Source organism: Alligator mississippiensis, chromosome 10 (genome assembly GCF_030867095.1).
Source record: "Alligator mississippiensis isolate rAllMis1 chromosome 10, rAllMis1, whole genome shotgun sequence".
Lineage (NCBI taxonomy): Eukaryota > Metazoa > Chordata > Crocodylia > Alligatoridae > Alligator > Alligator mississippiensis.
Window position 1 is genome coordinate 75199524 of NC_081833.1, and position 20335 is coordinate 75219858.

At 46.1% G+C, this 20335-nt stretch overlaps 1 protein-coding gene across 10 annotated transcripts in view; it reads left to right on the forward strand.

Moving 5' to 3' along the window:
- ZC3H18 (zinc finger CCCH-type containing 18) overlaps positions 1-20335 on the forward strand; it is a 52033-nt gene that overhangs the window by 12676 nt on the left and 19022 nt on the right. For 8 of the 10 annotated variants that reach the window (XM_059713936.1, XM_059713935.1, XM_059713937.1 and 5 more), the window contains exons 3-9: positions 1048-1132; positions 4626-4774; positions 5075-5167; positions 5979-6136; positions 7835-7867; positions 9454-9580; positions 10750-11048. In XM_059713936.1, coding sequence (XP_059569919.1) covers positions 1048-1132; positions 4626-4774; positions 5075-5167; positions 5979-6136; positions 7835-7867; positions 9454-9580; positions 10750-11048 — 944 coding nt within the window. The remainder of the gene's footprint in view (positions 1-1047; positions 1133-4625; positions 4775-5074; positions 5168-5978; positions 6137-7834; positions 7868-9453; positions 9581-10749; positions 11049-20335) is intronic. The other 2 variants (XM_059713939.1, XM_059713944.1) reach the window with 1 other exon arrangement.

Here is a 20335-nt window from a genome sequence, read left to right on the forward strand (position 1 = left end):
CTTAGGGTCTACATTTTTACTCTGTTTGCACACATTTTTAGGTTTTAGGGAACAAGTTGGCAGCAAGGCTTATTTTAAATGTGTATGCCCTCTGTTGGCACCTCAAAAATGAACCCTTACTCAGGAGAGCTTACCTTGTATTGGATTTCAGCAAGAGTATAGTAGAATCAGTTGTTAACCCACCTCTCTGCAGACCCGCTGTTTATTTCCAGCTGGCCCATGGATTCCCCTTTCTAGTTGCTAACTTGATACAGAGGCATAAAACATTTTCCCAACACAAATTTTTCCATATAAGCAACTGCAGTTGTTGCCACAGGGATGTTCTTCTCCCTACTGGGAGGGAATGGACCCACCAGCTGATCTCTCTGTTACCATGTGGTCCACCCTGAAAATGTTTGTGTCTCCTGGGCAAGAAAGCTGAGACAGATGAGGGGGCAATGCTACATAGCCTTGGAGGCTGAAGAGCTTCTTGAGGGTGCAAGTGCCTCGTGCCCCTATAGCACTTGCCACCATTGATTTGCTCTATTTAAACTCCCTTTGACCTTCCAAACCTGCCACAATACATACACTGTGCATCTCCTCGTCAGTCATGCTTTCAGACCTTGTCTGTGTCCACAAGTTGCGTTGTTTAAAAAAAAAAAAAGAGGGGGTGGTGTTTTTAGATTGATAGACTAATGGAAGGTAAATTGGTATGATGTATGAGTGCCCACTCAGGGGTTTGTCTCAGTTAACTAAAGCATACATTAATTAAAAAGCTGCGGCTTAAATCTGAAGCCTTATCTATGTTGTCATACCAAGCTGCACTTACTGCATCCAGCTCCCACTGTCCTCCATAAATTATAGAGTCGATACCCTCCTTGCATGCAGTTGTAGTACCACAGCTTCAAACTTAATTTCCATGACGTTTTGTCCAGTATCCGTTCTGAATGCCTTTGATATTTGCTTGTTTTGAATTTTATTGTGGGTATGGTTTGGGGAAAGTTGGGGGGTGAAGGGGGTTGTCATGGTGACCTGACTGTCTTAAGCATCTTTTTCTTCCTTTCTCAGGATGATGATCTGGAGGAAGGCGAAGTTAAAGATCCCAATGATAGGAAAGTGAGGCCACGTCCCACCTGCCGGTTCTTTATGAAAGGTAACAATATACTGCAGCCCTGGGAGTAGACCAGGCGCTCTGTAATTCCTCTTGTTCAGTGTGCAGCTGCTAGACTGCAGGTCATATGATGCTCAGTGTCCCAGACATCCCTCAGTATCGTCTTTCTTTTCCTGGGTGGATTCACAAACTGCCAGCATGCAAAATGCGCACAAACTGCTCTGCCTTAGCTGTGGCATGCCTCACTTGCAGCAAATGAAAAGAAAACTGCTGGTGTTTTCTGGCAGCTTGAAAGAAGAACCTCAAGCTGTCAACTCTAATAATCAAATATTGCTTAAGCTGCTGTTAAAATGCTATACCATACTAATTTGGGAATGGAAAAACACTCCTTAGGCTATGTCTCATCAGCACCCAGCCAGAAGAGAATTGTTCCCTGCAGTCCAGTATCCAGATTGCTGCTTTTAAATCCCAAACAATAGGGTTCAGTTTCTTACCTTGATTGAAAGGCCTCTTATGGGAGGCTAAGGCTGGAATTGATGAGTTTCCCTGAAAATAGTAACTGGGCATGTCATGTTCCTTCCTTCTCGGCATGGCTGCTTCGACAGACATTTTCTGGTGCGCATCTGTTGAGCTGAGTCTGCCTTGGCTGTGTAGAGGTGCAGTTGATAGGAATGGGAAGCCACAGATTCCAGAGCAGCCCAAAGGTAGCTTGACATCAGGTCTGATTGGGTGAGGAATGGCACTCTGTATAGTGTAGGCCACTGGGATTGGCAGCTGGCTGGAAAAATCCTTTGATGTAGGGATGCCGTTCCAGGTAGAGACTCAGAAATGGAGACCTATTTAAAGCAGATAACAACACAGCGTGTAACCTTCATTAAGCAGATTTTGGGTCTTTTGGCTTTGCATTAAAAAGAATTGTACCTTCCCCCTCTTCCTGATTTCTCTGAACTTTTAATTTCAAATAATCCCGGAGATGATCTGAACAAAACTTAACACTGTATTAAGGCGTGTAGGTTGTAGCCATGTTGGTCTGAGGACATAGGCAGACAAGGTTCCTTGGGTGAATCCGATAACTTTTATTAGACCAACCCAAACAGTTGGAAAATAATTATTTTCCATCTGTTTTGGTCTAATAAAAGTTATCGGATTCACCCAAGGAACCTTGTCTGCCTAACACTGTATTAACACATTCCCGCTGTAAAACCTGAAGGGAAATATTAAAAGAGAGTTTCCCCTATTACTGTCTCCCCTCTTTTTTTAATGTAAAGATTAGGCTTCAAGTACGTTAAAACTGAATCGGGTCCTTTTTTTAATTGCTGTTGCTATGAAACATACAGCCAAAGAGAGAGATGATCAGAAGCCATTGGGTCGCTGCTCAGTTGGTATAAAAACTACACAGGGAATTGGGATGGGGTTTTCCAAAGAGATGAGCATTTGTCGTAGCTCACCTCTTTTCCTGGAAGGTTTCCTTTGTCTAATTGTTCTTCGCATGCCCCTTGGCACGAATCCGGTAGTGACGTGGCTGGGCGGGACGTATGCCTTTCTTTGAATGTGGTGTATGTTTTCTTCAGCAAGCAGTTTCTTCCTTCATTCTCAGTAACGTTTAATGCGGCTGTCCTCCTACGCTTCATGGAATTATTTTGATCACTTGCCTTGTGCCCATGTGTCAAAGTTCAGCCTGCATCATGCCAAGCTGTTTTGCCGCAGGTACATTCCTTGGATTTCGGCTTCCAGTGGGTGCAGGAGGCTCCTGCTTTCTTTCCACCTTGCGAGAGATCTGTAGAAGCAGGCTGGCTGCTGGCTGACATTGCTGGGATATAGCTTGGGTTGTTGCTTAGAAATAGGCTTGAAAATAGTGTCTCATAACCACCCTGGTTCACTTTGGATGTGGCTGCTTCTATGAAATAGTGCAAATGGCATGATTAGCAGCTGTCCTGGCATGCACACAAAGGTTTCTTAATTGCCAGGAGTAACTGCTGCACTTGGCATATTTAAATCAGAAACAGGAAGCATCTCCCTCGATTCTTATTAACAGTTCCAGTGGTCAGCTGTCAAATATCTTACTGGAAATATTTGCATAATATTTTTTTTTCTTGGTGACTGGTCTGTTTTTTAAAAGAGTTCTGTAAGGAGATCTGTTAACACTCCTGGTATTCACGCAAGTCCTGAATAACTGGTTAAATTACACAGAGAGAACAGGGAGTACAGAAGCTTGCTGTTGCCACAGTGCTCTGAAAGGTGGAGAGGCATTCTGTCTCCTGGGCTGTCTCTCCTCATGCAGAATAGGTGGATGTGGGTAGTGGTGGTATAACTTTGCTCCAAATGTTGCCCTCCTAGGCTGCGTCCAGATGTGTGTGGACGTTTGGTTCCCTGGGGACGACTATCGGTGGCAGCACACCACTAGCTGTCCCCGGAGAACACCTATGCCACACGTGTTCTGGTGTGCAGCAGGTTACCCCGGGTGGGGTAGGGGAGGCTTACCTGGGATGCTGGGGGCCTCCTGGGGCTGCAGCGGTGGCAGAGCGGAGTGCAGCTCCAGCCGGCCAGGCTCCAGCTTTGCACAGCTCATGCTGCCGTCGCATGGATTGGTCCACTTTTTTTCTTGTGGGTTTTTTTGACCCCTAGATATCCCTTGCAGCACGGAGAACAGCTTAACATGCAGTATGTGGCACCACAGATGCGTCTGCGGTGCCATGCGCCGCATGTGCTCAACTGGATGCAACTCTAAAGTCTCACCCCTGCCTTGGAGGGATCACTTGTAGGGATGAGTGCAATTAATTTTTGGTGGCCTAATCACTTGCAATGTTTGTGCACCAACTGCTGCGTCAGGGAACGGTGGGCTTGGGTCTCCATGGGGTTTCTACCAGGTCTTTGCATCGCAGCATCTGACTTCATGCCAGCTGCCACAGGGGAAGACGTGTATTGTCACCTACTAACCTGGGATAAATCCAAGCCACAAACTAGCTCTGTATCCTGTTATAAACACTTGTGTGTGCGTGTGTGTGTGTGTCCCCTGGCAAGGTATGATGATTTCAACTAACGAACTGTAATGGCCTGAGCATTGTCATCCTCCTCTTCTTCCTACCACCCCTCACCCACCCAAAAAGGTCTCCTCTCCTGCTACTTTCTGACAGGCGCGCAGAATCCGCTGAATAAAGGAACCGCAATTATATGCACCACAGGGCTACGTATTTGATTTGAATTGCTGCTTTTACACTTTTTTTCAGGTCTTGTCATTTGGATCTATCACAGAGTTCCAGCTCCAAGTTTTTTGTATGAAACGGAGATGTAGAATTCACTGGATAGTTTTTCACATATAAATCTCTTATAACCTGCCAAAACAAGATTCTTCCCTTTCATTTATCTAGTATTGCAGCTGAATTCTTTCCTAAAGGGAGTTAGAGAGAGAGAAAAGGTCTCGCAGTGTTATCCCCTGGGACTTTGGATAGCACTGCAGCTGCAGTAGATGCTGTCATCTTGAGGCGTTCAACTATTCTGTATGGGAGCCTTTAACTGGACTTTGTTTTCACCACAGGTCACTGCACTTGGGGAATGAACTGTAGGTTTATCCATCCTGGCGTGAATGACAAAGGGAACTACTCCTTGATCTCCAAACCAGACCCCTTCTCCCCCAACGGCGCACCTCCCATCGGCCCTCACCCGCTGATGCCAGCCAACCCTTGGGTATGAACGCAGCAGTTTACACGTTTGGAGAGGCTGCTCTTTTTTTAGCTTGAATTGATCTGCAGCTGTTTTACAGGGGCTGAAGGGTTTACTAAGTTGGCCTGTAGTGTAGCAAAATCAAACGGGCCTGCGGGATAGGTTAATTTTAAGAAGGCGGTTTATATGTTGTGAAACCATCAGTAAATGGCCATAACATTGCAAGTCTGCCCTGGATTTAGGGTGTTCACAAAGTTCTGTGGGACAGCCTGTGCTAATGTTTGCAGATGTCTCATATTCCCACTTGTTTTTTTCTTCTGACAGGGTGGGCCAGTAGCAGATGAAATTTTACCTCCGCCCCCTCCAGACCCTCCAACAGAAAGTGCCTGGGAAAGAGGGCTCCGGCATGCTAAAGAGGTATAACTGCTCCTCCTGCAATACATGGTCTCCTGTCTCTCAAGCCAGCGGGTCTCCGTTTCCTCGGTGGCGAAACGATGGCTGATGCCACTGAGAAGGACTTTCTTGCTGGTTGCTCTATTCTCTCACCTCTTTGGAGATGGTGTAAAGAAGGATGGGGGCATAGTGCCTCATTTGGGTCTGTTTTAGTTTTGAAATGTGCAAGATTTTTCCTGTTGATGAAAGCCATGAACATTTTTTTTTTTCTGCTTTGTTTTTTGGGGAAGCCCTTTGCTCCAACTGTCCTCTTTATGTTGTACCCCACATCAGTCTTCTGACCATGAAGAGCTGGCATCCAGCACACATTTTTTTTTTTTTCCCACCCCTATCAACATCAGCTGGAAGAGAGAACTCATGCACAATTCAAGGCTTACCAAAGCCAACCCCCACTCCAACTATTTGCCTGTTTCTGAGCAGGTCCAGTGAGTTTCGTGCCCCTCTTCCCCTTGCGTAAGCCCCCCTGTGGTACTTGCATCATAAAGCTCACAGTGTTCATCTACAGAGGCATTGGTTTAAGTTTCCAAGAGCTTTTCAGTGATTGCACCAGTCTCCCTGTCTGATCTATCATTTGAGCTCACAAAATAATAAAGTGTACATATCCTGATCCTGGAAAACATCTACATCCTGCATCTTTAGGGGACTGAGCAGCAGAGGGAGGGTTACTTTGAGCAGGTCCCTCCTGAGTGGGGTGGCGCTGTCAGCATGCTAACACTTGTTCTCTGTGCCCTGATGCTCCTCCTTCAGCATGCTTTTATACTTTGCATTGTGGCAGGTATTAAAAAAGGCAACTATAAGAAAAGAACAAGAGCCAGATTTTGAGGAGAAGCGGTTTACAGTGACCATTGGAGAGGATGAGCGGGAATTCGACAAGGAGAACGAATTTTTCCGGGACTGGAACTATCGCATCACAAGAGACGTCCGAGATCCAGCGTAAGAGCCCACTTTGTGCTTGCCCTCTTGCTTTTTGGAGTGGAGGGGTGGGAAGTAACCCCAGCCTGTGCTCTTGATCAAATCCAAACACATTGGTGCTATGGCCAGGTCTGAATTTCTCCTTCAAGATGTACAGTGCATACAGCTCTGAGAATCACACTAGCTTGTGTGACAGCAGCTGAAACACCACAGCCAAAAAACCTGGCTCCACTGTTCCTTTGGAGGCACCTCTGAGTAGTTCCAGGTTAACACCAGTTTTTTCCTTCAAGTGTTTCAGCCCTGTTCCTCAGGCTGTACCCACACTTACCTGGTCTGGTGGCACAGAGAAGGTGTCACCTCCTAGCATCTGCATGCCTATATGCTTCTGGTGGCTGTGCTCCAGCAGCTGTACCACCAGCAGGGAAAATGCACCTTGAGAAGGTACTGGCTGTGGGGTGACAGTAGAAACCGCGTCCACACAAGGGATGGAGTTGTTCTGCCAGCAGCATGGGGAGTTCTCTTGCCACAGGCAGGCTTCAGGTGTGCACCACACTCTGTGTTGCTGGTCCTAGATAAAGCACTTGTTAGGACTTTAGCCAAGAGGCTTAACCTGTTCACAGTTAAGACTCCCTGTAGGGGTAGGTCTCCATACAAAGGGAAGTAGCTGAAGCCTGAGTCTCCAAGTGTGCAGTGAAGCCAGCAGGAGTGATGGAGACCTTGGTCTGAGCCTGCTTGGGTAACTGGAAGTAATCACTTAAGGGAGGATTTTTAGTAGCTATAAAAACGAGTAATGTAATTATAAAAAAAAAAATTTCCTTACATTCTGTAGGAGCTGATGGGTGAGCCTCCTGTTTCTCCACCTCCCCACACCCCCACCATGCATATATGCATGCCATGGAAAGATTTCTCCACGCTATAGGGCAGTGAATTTTCAAGCCTTGGTTCCAGCTATTTTGAATGTCCCTTGTCTGAGTTGGGAAAGAAATGGAAACCGAAGAGAGGCAAGCTAAACTTGGCTCCCTAAGCTTAGATTGGCTCAGGACTCAAACTGAACACCCTTTCCTCCATTTTACCAGGGAAGAAGTCCTGCAACTAATTCTGTAAATTTCTGCTTGTAGAGTAAAAGCTAACAGTGGTCACTCTGGGCCTTGTTCTCATCCTCTGAAAAATCTTACCAGTGCACCTTTTTGCTTTCTCGCTAACATTTTGCAGGTTGACTGTACCTCATGTGTAACAGTGTCATGTATTCAAAGTCTGGGTTGACAGTTTTGCTGTTCTTAACACAGTATACATCTCCTCTCCTAAATAAGCATTTGGGTGACTTATTTTTCTATATTGCTGTAGTGCCCAGAAACTCTGCTTGAGGTCAGAGCTCTGTTTTGTGGGTGCTGAGCTCTCCTTACATAGAGCGTGCTTAACTTCTGGAACCAAGCAGAAGTACTAAAGACTAAAATGAGTCAAGTGTTTAAAAAGGGGACCATCAGAGTCCTCAGGAAGAGAATGCTATAGGAAATAACCTGCAGACTCATAGTCAAGCCAGTCATTTTTAAAGTTGAAAAAACATCTGATTTTTCACCCTCTATTCATTGTACGAGATGAGTGGCATCTCACAGCAAATATTAACCATTGGTGTTTCAGATAATGATATTGCTTGTCTTGTGGCAGATGGAGATGACAAAATAGTTCATAAATCCCTCTTTCTTTTTTGAAAAACTATAGGGAGGCGGACATCAAAGAAAACGTTAACTATGGGTAAGCAGGTCTTTGCTTTCAGTACTGTACCATCTGTAACAAAATACCCTGTTTTCTTCCATTGTACTTATAACTTCCTTGGCTACAGACGGTTGTCCCTATAACGGGTGGTTTGCAGATTTTAGACTGGATGCCACTAAGTTTGGAAAATAGGTTTTTAAATGAAGTTAGCTTCTTACTTAAATACACTTAGAAGGCACAGCAGTGGTGCCTGTTTTCACAAATGAAATTATACAGACAGACAAAATGGTATTACAGGAAGGGATGAGGGAGTTTGGGGTTGAGGGTGGAATGAAAAGCAAGAACTTCTGTCTTGCAGTAGTTTGCAGTTTTGAACACCCAGAGTCACTGAACCCATTCCTGCTAATGGTCTAAGACCTAGAACTGCATTTGTCACCGGCATGGTCCTGGTAATTCATGCCTCTATTAAATCTTCGGCATCTAGGAATCACCTTTGTCCTTTCACCGTTGCCTTGAATATCACGTCAAACAGAAAAGTGGAAATCTTAAGCCATGTAAAAGTACTGAAATCCATGTGCTGCCGTAGCTTTCAGTACGACGGTTGAATTTCATCCTCCTCTAGATTTCTTGGAACGTCTATTTTAAATGGAAATACTCTTATTCTTCCTACCTCCATGTGGGATACTGAAGAAAGGAGCCTTTGATTTCCAATCTTGGCTCTGCCAGTAGCTCCTTCTGTGGCCTTGGAAGTTACTGGAGCTCCATACCCTTTTCCTTGTCTGTAAAGTGGTTATAACACCCCCCCCCCACCCCCCACCCCCCCCCCAGCTCCATCTGGTTGGCAAGGATTAGTTGTTGTTGGGCACATGCTGAAAAACTGCATTAAGTAGTGTTATTAAAAACCTTTTCACAAGGGAGGTTTTGGAGGCTTTTGGACTCATACCCCAAAAGATCATCCGTCTGCACACCTCCACAGTTACGCGTGTGTGCAGTGCATGTGAATGTGTTCACAGTGGAACATGATACTTTTTCAGTTGGAAAATCCAAACTGCATGTTCCAGTATCTGCTTTATCACCTCAGTCATTTAGGAAATTGGTGTCAGGGACTGCATTTTTATCCTCTAGTAGAAAACTCTGCAAAAATGCCTGTTCATTCCCAAGTGCTGTGTATTCAGCCCACTGACACAAAAGTAGAAGATTAAGGTCTATTCTACTTCTAATGTCTATGGGGTGCTTGATAGGAGCCACATGCATGCACTGAGAAGAAACTGCACAAAAGTCCAAATAGATGGGCCAGAAATTTTCTCTAGATTTCTCCAGATTTACCCCAGTTGAATAGATTAAATTTGGCCTGTGGAGTTCCTTTGTGTCCTTTTCATCAGAACTGCAACTTTTGCGCCTGTTCTAAAGTTTAATTTTATTGTAATGATTAAAAGGAAGACTTCTGTGCTCCTGCCAAGATGCAGAGCAAATAAGCCATTTTAGGCAGGGAGTACTCTTGAACAGGGTTTTCCCTCTTGGTATGCGAGCATTCACACCTGATCTATACTGTGTAGTATCTTCATTGTAAGTGCAGTGTGCAGGTGAGATTTACCCATCTAACTTTCCTCTGCTTGTCATTGCAGGCTTGATCCCTATACAGATCCGTATTATGATTATGATATAGAACGGTTCTGGCGTGGTGGGCAATATGAGAACTTCAGGGTTCAGTATACAGACCCTGACCCATATCGTAACTACAGAGTAAGTAAGGTAATGCGCCTGTCTAAACTTTCCTCCTCTGGCTGCTTTAGAAGTCCATTCAACTTCATTTCTAGTATGTTATATCAAAATCTGTTGGTTTCTTGCCTCCCCCTCTTGTCTTTGTATGCATCATGGTTTGGTACCTCCAATTATTCAGTCTTGACTTTTTGAGCACTCGCAATGTGCAGCGTGCCAGACAAGACAGTCATACAAGCCTGTCCTGATGAGTTGATGGTCTTTCTCTGCAATAAAGCAAAACTCGCTGCTGCACCCAGCAGCAGGTGTTAGCTGTCTTTTTTTAAGACATTTGATTTGACGTGCATAGTGTTTTGGAGGTTGAACCAAAGGAAGGTTTTAAATGAAGACCAGGCTATATGAGAGTGTTAGAGTGGGCATCTCTGCCATCATGTATACTAGTGGACTTTCACTGAGATAAATGGGTATTTGAGACTTGTTGCACATTTTGTTTTGGAATCTCTTATGGTGGTTGATTCAGTGGGAAGAAGAACAGTAGTCTCTAGAGAGCACCAGATACAGTCTCCTCGGGTTGTATTATTGCATGCAAGAGGGAAAGCGGAGTATTCCATTGAAAACGGTCCTTGACACATGGAAAGGCAATAAGGCTTTGTTGCAGTGTCCCAGAGCAGTGTCTTAAAAGGACTAATTTTGCTGAACACTCAGATTTGCAGTGGCAGAAGAGAGCAGTTAATTTGTTTACTGATAGTTGTAGCACTCCTCAGAAGTGATGCTCAGATAGTGGCCTGTCTTTGATGCTGCTTTTTATGGTGCAGTATCAGTTCTTGTAATTGCTTGCAAAATTCATGATTATAATATGACAGATTAGCAATGTGCTCAGAGGCTCTTTTCACAAACATTTCTGAACAGCCACATACCTGGTGGTGTTGGTTCTCAAGGGATGAAGGTTGAACCAGATTCACCCTGGTTGCCTGTTGCCTTTGAAGTTATAGTGGGGGTGAATCTATTGCTGCATGTTCTTACAGTTCTTCTTGCTGATCCTGAAACATGGTACACAGGCTCCGTTCCCCACCCCTCCCAATGTCACGTTGTAACTAGGGGAGCTGGGATAATGGTGTCTAATCCAAGACTTTAAAATCGGAGGCAATGCAGTCGCGGAAGTGGTACAAAAATGTCACCCTGTCTCTTTCTTTTTTTGCAAGGAAAGAGAGCGAGAGCGGGAAAGGGAAAGAGAGAACAGACAGCGCGAGCGTGAGCGGGAACGGGAGCGCGAGCGGGAGAGGGAGCGACGGCAGCGGGAGCGAGAAAGGGAGCGCGAGCGGGAGCGCGACAAGGAGCGCCAGCGGAGGAAAGACGAGTGGGAACGTGAGAGGGAGCGCATCAAGAGGGACGAGAAGGACAGGCAGCATCGGGACCGCGACCGGGACCGCGACCGGGACAGAGAGAGGGAGCGGGAGAAGGAGAAAGAAAAGCCCAAACCTCGGTCACCGCAGCTACCAAGGTATGTGCTTGGCTCTCCCTTATTGTGCCTTTCTACCTGGTGGGTTATTAAGCAAAGAACACCCTGTGAGTGGGCAGGAAGCCATGCTATTCTGGTCCATACTGCTCTGAGGAGGAGCAGTGCAGCTGCACTGATCACTGGGAATGTGCAGTTCAAATGAAGCTTGCTGGCCACTAAGTGGAGCTAAAACGCAACAAGTGTTTCGGGGGACTTTGCAGCAGCTGGCTGTGAGTAGAGCAGACAGGTTAAGCTTCCTGTTGTAGGATTTTGCGTGTCTTTACTTTGCTCCTGTGAGGGGTCTGGCCTGCTCCGAGCTGCACAATCCAGCATGATGCTAATGTGTGCATCTTGGGAATCCAGCTGTCTGAGTGCAGGGCTCATAAGCAGGGCACCCGAGTTGTAGCTCTGTCCCCAGTACTGACTTCTGTGGATTTGGCAAGTCGCTGTGGTGGCAAAATTCAAGGATGGACTGGGTATTTATATAGTGAGCTAATGCTAAGAAGTGAGTGGGGCTTGGAGAGGCTATAGAGCCTCAGGCTTCAGGGCTTAAAACAATTTTGACTAAGTGAGGATGAGATTTCCATGTAGGGCAGGTCATTCAGACTTGCTGACTGGCAGGCTCCTTTTACCGTCCTCCAAAATGTCCAGTGCTGGTCACAGATAGAGACAGAATAGTGGACTAGGTAGAGCAAAGAGCTGATCTGGTCTGCGGTTCCCATGCCTCTGCTTCCCTGAGGGTCAGTTAGGCAATACGTGCCCACAGTAACTTCCGGGTGCATCTGGATTAATTGTAAACCCCTATATAAATATTGAAGCTAACTGACAAATGGGATTTGCAGCACATTGGAAATCCTGCTGTTGCACCATCTTTATTTATCTTTTTATTTTTGCCTGGAATTGGGGGGGAAATTTTGAGATGGCAAAGCTGCTTGCTGAATGCAGAGGTTGGAAGAAAAACCTTGGGCTTTAGAAATGAGGAGGTATTAATAGGAGATGGAATCTGGCCAAGGAGCATGGGGAAATACGGGTCATGAAGAACCCAGAACTAATTCGTTTTTGAGATGTGGCAGACTCTCTTGGTGGCTGAGTCACTCTGGTGCCTCTCGGCCATGGGAGGGAGAGGTGGGGGGGATGAGGAAGTACACTGCATCTTAGAAAGATGCTCTGGGACTAGTCCCATCATAGAGAAGAGGACTGGGAGAACTAGCATTCCCATGTACTTCAGGTGGGTGCAGGGATTAATGTTCATCTGACCTAGACTTTAAACCTTCGGCTTGGATTCCCCATGATTGGGAAATTTTGATTTTTTCATAAAACCCTGTTTTCTAACAGGAAGACGTTTCATTTGGAATCCTTCTCCCCACCCGAACACATAAGAAGTGGTCCAGGGCTGTGCTAGCCTGGGTGCATTTGTCAAGTTGAATGCTCTGTTCTAAGTAAGGGATATTCATGCAGCTCCGTTATCTTAGTTGCGGCTAAGGTTCACATTCAAACCAGCTCAGTGATGACAGGTCTTGATTCCTGTCCTTGTTCGGTGGCTGAAGTGATGCAAGTTGACTTGCTTCTCTAAATATCACCAGCTGTGATGACTGGTATCAGTCTGAAGACTGAGACAGTAGATTGAATGGGGAAAGGAGACTGAGCTGCCTCATCTCCCAGTTCTCTGAGATCACACGTGCTCCATGGGTGCAATTCAGCCCGTTCCCCTAAACAGGAGTGCAGTGATCTGAGAGCTGGATCTTGCACGTCTAAACCAAACTTCATGCATGGGGGTCTGCCTGTGATAAGCACAGGGAGGGAAGATTCTTGTTTTTCATGGCCTTGCTTTCACCTGATGGAAAACGCTTGCTCATCTGAACAGTTCCTCTGTTTGGCTGTTTTTTGGCTCGATATTCTGCTATTTCTAGAACTACTAGTTGAAAAGCCAGTATTTCAAATCCACTCCAGTCTTAGCTGGTACAAGAAGCAATGTGTGCAAGTTCAAGTGAAGGTGCTGCAGGAAGCCAGGAGCAGCTGCTCACTTTGGCTTTATTTTATAGGTGGCTTAAAAACATAAAACCTGTGCTGTCGGGGGTGAAGTGGGTTTTTTATGCTACGGTGGAGCAATTGCAATTGGACGTGACATGGAAGTTTTAAAACAAAAAAGTGCTCTCAAATGAGGCAAGTATCCACGTTGTAGGTTATTGGTCTAGAGGCAAAAGGAATTGGACCTCGTGGTAGAGGCGATTGATTATCTTTTATTAGACCAACTAGATTTTTGCAAAAACAAATTATTTGCAAGATTTCGGGCATAAGCACCCTTCAAGCATTGGAGACAAGATTGTAAAAGTAATGAAAAAGAAGCAAGCACTCGGATGAAGCGCATTCACAGTGCCCAGCACTGCCTCGACGACGGAGTGGAGTAAAAGGTGCATTAGCAGTGTCCAGCTATTTGAGGATGTTTTTTATTTCCAATGGAGATGATACTCCTGTTGAGGAAAATCTGATCTAAAAATAAGACCGATCCCCAGGTCCTGTTGTCAGAATCCCACTCGATCCATCCACGTGCACTGCACTGCGTGGGTGAGGGGAGGGGATTGTCAGCAGTGAGATGCAGCGAAGCAGAAAAAGTAAATGAAAAGCAATTCCTTTAAGTCCTGCTTGCCAGAAGGAGAGGCCCGGCTCTGAGAAGCAACAGGGCTAATTTTCCCTTGAGGGCAGCAGCCCGTCCCCCCAATGCTTTCTCTTCCCTGCGGCTGTCTCATCTAAAGCATGGCTTTGCTCTGCCTTTCCAGACCCAGCGTCCCTCCTAAATTGTCTCCGTGCCAGGAGCCATTCAAGCTTCACCCGGCGTCACATGGTGACCCTCCAGGGACTCGCCAACTCCCTGCCTTCTTCTCTCTCAGTAACTTGGCACTATATTTATAGCTAAGACTTCTATGTTAGCGTGTTAGCCTTCTAGAAATAAGCCTCTTGCTAATTCTGTTTAATGTGTAACCTCTTTTGAATTTGATTCATATTTACCAGGGAGGAGCCTGCAGGCTAGTGGAAGTCATGCTGACCTCTTGAAGTCTATTTATAGCCTCATGTGCTTTCCCTAATTGTCAGATCCCAATGGCTGGCAATTCCAGCCTTTCTGTGGCTCTTGGCTCATGACATCCAGTACTTCCCTGTGTCACGTGGCTGCATGATGTGAAGCGGTGGTGTTGTTCCAAGCGAGCACGCACTTCCTGATGCAACCGGTGGCTGGGTAGCATTCCACGCACAGCCACAGTACATTTTACGATCGGTGTTTTCAGTTGGGATGTGAACAGCCATCCTTTTTAGCCCGTTTGAGACCGACCCCTTTCGTGGACCCCTTAGAAGGCCTTTGTAAACTAAGAGTTTCAGCAATTGTGCCAGGAGGTATTAAACAGCTGTTGATTAAGGATCAGTGCCACAGGTGTACCCAGGGCAGCTGTAGTTGGAAGTAAATTCAACGAGTGCACTAACACAGAAGTCTCCAACTCTTCTCCCCCCCCACCCCCCTCCAGAAGCCTACAAGTAGGCTGTAACTGGGAGGTTGAAAGACGAGTTGAAGAATCAAGGACATTATAAAATAATCATTCAGTTCTGCTGGGACAGGAAATTGTAGCTTGGTCTGAGGACTAGAAATCCCCTCAGAACCGAAGGGGGACCTCTTTGCAACAGTCTTCCCCGCACGTGATGCTGGCTGTAACCTTTTTCTTTTCCTTTCCAAGGAGAGGCTACTCGACAGGCTCCTCTAATATAGGCTTTAAATGCGGATGGGTTCAAAAATGTATTTACACTCCCCTCTCCCATTCCCAGCTTGCAAGAGGAATAGTCCTCCAAAACATTAGTCTGAGTCTGCAGTGCTGGCACAGTCCCACCTTCTCCCTTAGGCAGTCCAGGCACTGAGCGCCAAACGAGCGAGGACCGGCTCTGGTGACCGGAGAGAGGGATAACTCCATTACTTGATCAGCATTCTCCATCTCGAAAGGAGGCCCGAGGCTGCCAGAGTGTTTGCTGGGTGCAGAACGCCAGCTTTGTGCCCTCTTGGCCTTTGGACTGCCGCGTATCTCGCTGTTATGTAAAGCATTTGGTGGGGATCAGAGGAGTTCTGTGAAACTCATTCGACTGTTTGTGAAGGTTTCTCCAGTGCGGCCACTCCACTGCAGTTCTGCCCGTTTCTTGGAGTATCTTTTATATTTGCCCTCCTACCAGCTAAGGCACAGGGCAGATGTTGCAGCAAGAAAAGTTTAGGTTAGATATTAAGTGAACTGTCTCGCTAGGAGGGTCGTAAAACACTGGAACAGGCTACCTAGAGAGGTTATGGACTCTCCATCCTTGGAGGGTTTTAAGACTCGGCTGGACAAAGCCTTGGCTGGGGTGATATAGTTGGGGCTGGTCCTGCTTTGAGCAGGGGATTGGACTAGATGTGATCTGAAGTCCTTTCCAGCCCTAGCTGTGTATGATTCTCTGAAATGCTCCACTCTTCTGACTGATCTTTATAGGTTCTCCATCCTGCCGCAGTCCTGACAGATCTCAGTGGGATTTAGCAACACAGCTGATCTGCTGAGCAATTCATTCCTTTGTTGCATTATCCTAGCACCTGGGAGCTCTCCTCTTGTGAAACAGGACCCCTTTGTGCTAAGTGCTTACAGGCACCGAACAGAAAGGCAGTCTCTGTCCCAAAGAGCTTGCTGTCAGTGTATTGGGTGCAAGACAACAGAGAAATGCTCTCAAGGAAGAGCAAAGCAGTACTGGTCGGCTATAGGCATTGAGTGCTCCTTCCCCAAGGGTTGAGTTGCCTGTTCGGAGAGGGTGGAGAGGTCTGTGATCCTTCATTACTGAGGAAGTGTGTCCCATTAGCTAGGGACCCTATCCTAGAGCTTTGGTTGATCTCTTGGATGTTTTGGGAAACCTTCCAAACTTGATTTGATGTGCTGTAGCAGTGGTTTTCAACCTTTTTTCATTTGTGGACTCCTAAAAAACTTCAAATGGAGATGCGGACCCCTTTGAATTATAAGTGTGGGTATTCACATACCTTTGATTGATCATAACCATCTTTCGTGGACCACCCTAGGCATAGTGTGCAGACCACAGGTCGAAAACCACTGGTCTGTGAGAGCCTGCTTTGGAGAGCAGAAAGGACAGCCAGGAGGGCAGAGAATACATTTGATGAGCTCACGGTAGCCCACTTGGCTCAGAGATGGGTTCAAACACTCTTCTCTCTGAATTGTTCTCCTTGATGGCTTTGTGCTCACGTACCTTGCTCAGCTGTCATCCAGGTGTGAGATGACAAAGGTGTGTGCAATCAAGACAAAGGTCAACATCTGCCAGGAAGGGGCAGTGAGACAGGGAGAAAGTATTAACTCAAGGGCTGCAAAAGATAAGGCAGGAAGTCAGAGGTCTGCTGGGGAAGGAGTGGACAGCATTGGCTGTTGTGGTGACTCCCTTAAAGAAAAGTAAGTTCACATAGGGACTTAAACTCCATAAATTCTGTTGTGACCGGTTAATAAAATGGGAAGCATTGTACACCCTTATCCAACCGTGGCATGCAGTCAGCATGCAGCTTGCAGTCGGGGAACGTTGTGAAGATCCAGATCCAATGAGGCAAATACAAGATTTGTGCTTTCTCCAAGGAGGAAATTCTGCGATCCAGTTAACACAATTGGGGGCTAGTTGGGACACCAAAGGGAAGTGACTTTCATGGTATTTTATTAGGCACGTTCCGGAACAGTGGAATTGCACATTTAAACCTTCCTGCGACGTACCTGGTTTACCTAGTGTCTGGAGAGCGTGTGAACAGGGCTGATCCCGGAAGGGAGGAGCAGCATCCAAACAGACGGTGATTCAGGACCCAGAGATGTCGGCTCTTGCAAACTGGCAAAGCTGGTTTTTTGTAAGAATTGCTAATTTTTTTTTTTTTCTAATGGTCTTTGATTACTGTTGATAATGCTCTTCTAATTAGCTCCTGATAAAGCTTGATTAGCCACATCTGTTTAGCTGTTTGTCTTTAGTCCCCCCCCCAATGACTGTATGTTAACAGCAAGCATTATCTTAAATACAGCAAAAGGATTTAACCGTAGCTGGTAACAGGATTTTACTATATTACATAAATGATGCGATGAGCCCCCGCTCATCTCGAGTAGCTTTAGTAAAAAGCATACCTTTAAAGGCTTGCTGCTCGTACAGGCTTGCCCTCTGCTTGCACAGTAAAAAGCAAAGCCCTTGTGTGTGTGTAAAGGGGGGCTCTGCCTCTGGCTTGCGTGACTAAGGGTAGATCTCAGGGAATACATTTTTGTCTTGGTAGCTGTTTAAAAGCTGGACTTGCTAGAAAGATTCCTTTTGCCGGCTCTCATGAAATGACTGTAAAGAATGAGGCGGAGTAACTGTGCCCTTGTACCCCCATAGCTCAGGCTTTTAATCTAAGGCGTCAAACGTCCAGTCCTCCAGGCACATTCCGGCTCCTGGGTATAGGTATCTGGTCCTTGGGAAGAGAGTCAGATACTCCAGAACGAAAGCAGCTGCTTCCCTTCATTTTGAAGTCGGTCCCCTGTGGTTTGGAAGAAAACCTTCCAGCTGTGACTCGACTTCGCTCTGCTTTGGACTGAAACATCTCCTTGTTCATCTTGGCAGTCATGTTCCCCAAGTCAGAAGTGTTAGCACTTCAAGGATGAGGATTTTCAGATCATCTGGATGCAGTTTGGTTTGCAAAAAAAAAAAAAAAGAGTAGCTGCCAAAACAACCCACAGGATTTTAAAGCACCTAATCCCCATTACTGTTTTAGATATAAAACCTAGGGTAACACATACAAGCAGTGCATCAAATTTGTTTTTGGGGGGATTTTTTTGCTAAACTTCCGTACCTGAAGAGCGGGGTTTGACCGCTGGTTTCCTGAAGTTCCTTAACTTCATTTCCTGCTGTAAAATTCCATGTTGCATTGCTACAGAACTTGTGCTGATGTCAATGACACTTGCAAAGTTTACTTTCCTGCTAGAAAAAAATCCTTTAATAGAGGCGGACTTCCCTCTTTCAAAAATTAAAATGTAGCCACGCTTCAGAACAGTAGGCCTGCAGCCGAGTTGAGTCACCAGCTATTGTTGGGTGATAAGATATGTGTTACCTGTGCTGGGGGAAGGGAAGGAAGGAAGCAGGCACTTTCTCTGTCGGGATGATTTTCCGGCTAAGATTAGAAATGCTTTGTAATAATTTGCATAAATACATTATGAGGCAAACTTGGGGCATGAGGCCAGATTTCCCCTTTTAATTTCCTGCTGAAATAAAGTGACATGCTTCAAGTCCTTGGGGTGGTTTCTTTGATCGGAGCAGAGTAAGCTGGGCTCAGTGCTGATCTGCAGAGCAATTGCCTCCTTTCGCTTCCAGAGCCAAGTCCGGTCTGCGTCCTTTTAGTGAAAGCCATGGTCAGAATTGCAAGCCAGTCAGTTGTGGCATGTTTCTTTTTTTTTCCACAAGTGACTTGTGAGATTTGCAAAACAATTAGCAGTGGGAAAGATCTGCTGAGCTGCCCTGTCCTGGCCTCTCCCCAGGTCATGCAAGAGTGTTCCCAATTGGTATTAATTATCTATCTGGACTGAGCCAAGAGCACCAAGTAGATGACTCTTTCCACTACGTGGCCTCTCTATGCATGCCTACAAACCCAGCTGAAGACTCAGCAGGAAGAAGATCCTGTGGGCTTTGCCTCAAAAGTCTCTCTTTAAATGAAAGCTTTTTAATTGTGCAGTTGAAATGTAGCTATTAAGCAAATACAGACTGAACAGGTTTGTTTGAAGTACCAACTCTAGTATTTTGCTGCAAGATGTCAGTAGTTGCACCATCGTCCGCTGATGGTACAGAGGTGAGCAAGTTTATTACGTGATGCTGCAGGTGAGTATGCAGGTTGTTCTTGCGGAAAGGCTAGCTAGAAAAGCCCTCATCGAAGCATCGCATTTCCCTCTTGACAGTAGAGTGGGTGCATGTTCATCATTGAGTCAGACTGAAGCACATGCAAAACCCAGGCTTTCGGTGTGGGTTTCTTTTCCTGCCTCAGGGGAAGAAAAAACCCTGTCCCAGGAATGTAATCCAGGAAGAACCATGTGAAACTAGGTGACGGGTGTATGCGGTTGGCTTTGCTTCTTCCCAACTTCATGAGCAAGCAGTTGCATTGAAAACAAATCACGGCAGCCGTCTCCCAATGCCTGAAGAAGGGTGTTTGCGCCCGAAAGCTTGCAAAGATCTTTTTTCCAACTATTGAGTTGGTCCAGCAAAATATATCACATCTACCCAAAGAACCTTGCCTGCCAGTTCCCTTAGACCAACACGGCTACAACCGACAACCTTGCATTGAGGGAATGTGAGCCTTGATCAGGAACTCAAGTGGAGGCAGAAATCGGATGCTTATAGTGCCTGTAGTCGGTGACTTGTGCGTTTTTTAAGGGAATCCCTTGCAGGCTGTTTGTGAGAGGCGGGGGACGCTCTAGAAAGGCAAAATGCCCCTCAGTTAAGATCTTCTGTGGTCCTGACTTACTACCTTCCAATTCTGAGATCTAATAACCCTTGCACAGTTCAGAGGATTTTCAGTTAACCTAATTTTGGCCTGATATGTCAAATCCACAGGGTAAGACCTAAACTGCGTGGCCTCACACTTTTTTACACCAGCCCTGCTTCCCATAGCCGCCTAGGAGAGAGCTGTGCCAAGGGAACCCCTCTGTGACTAGGGCAGGTTGTGTCACCTCTCTATGCCTCCAGTGTGAGGAGGAGGAGGATGCCTTTCTCATGGCTCATGTCTTGCTGCTATTGGCACTTTTGGGCAGGGGACTGCCGCCTTTTGTACCATTCTGCTGTATGCTGTAACTCAGTTGTGGCCTTCTGACCTAGTCTGGATATGAATATTGGGCCCTGCGGTCCTCTGCTAGATCCATGTTTGGGACACGTGATGCACAGGTGGCCTGAGTCCAAATATGACTATTGGACCCTGTTGTCCTCTGCTAGATGATCCGTGTTTGGGACACGTGATGCACGGACAGCCTGTTTGGGGGCTGGATTCCTCAGATGGATGAACATGAGAGTAACACCTGTTGTATTATGACTTGCTGTTATAATAGGTATCACAGGCAGGGCTGAAATAATTGATATGGAAGGTAGAGTTCCTTCAGGAAGGGCAGACAAGGGAGGAAAACAGAGGTGTTGTATTATATTAAGATTATGTGTAGTCTTTCCTGAAGTTTAGGAAACGCTCATTGAAAGGTAGAGATACAAGAGACAAAAGGCCAGGAGACGGCTGTAACCAGCTCGGAACAAGGACA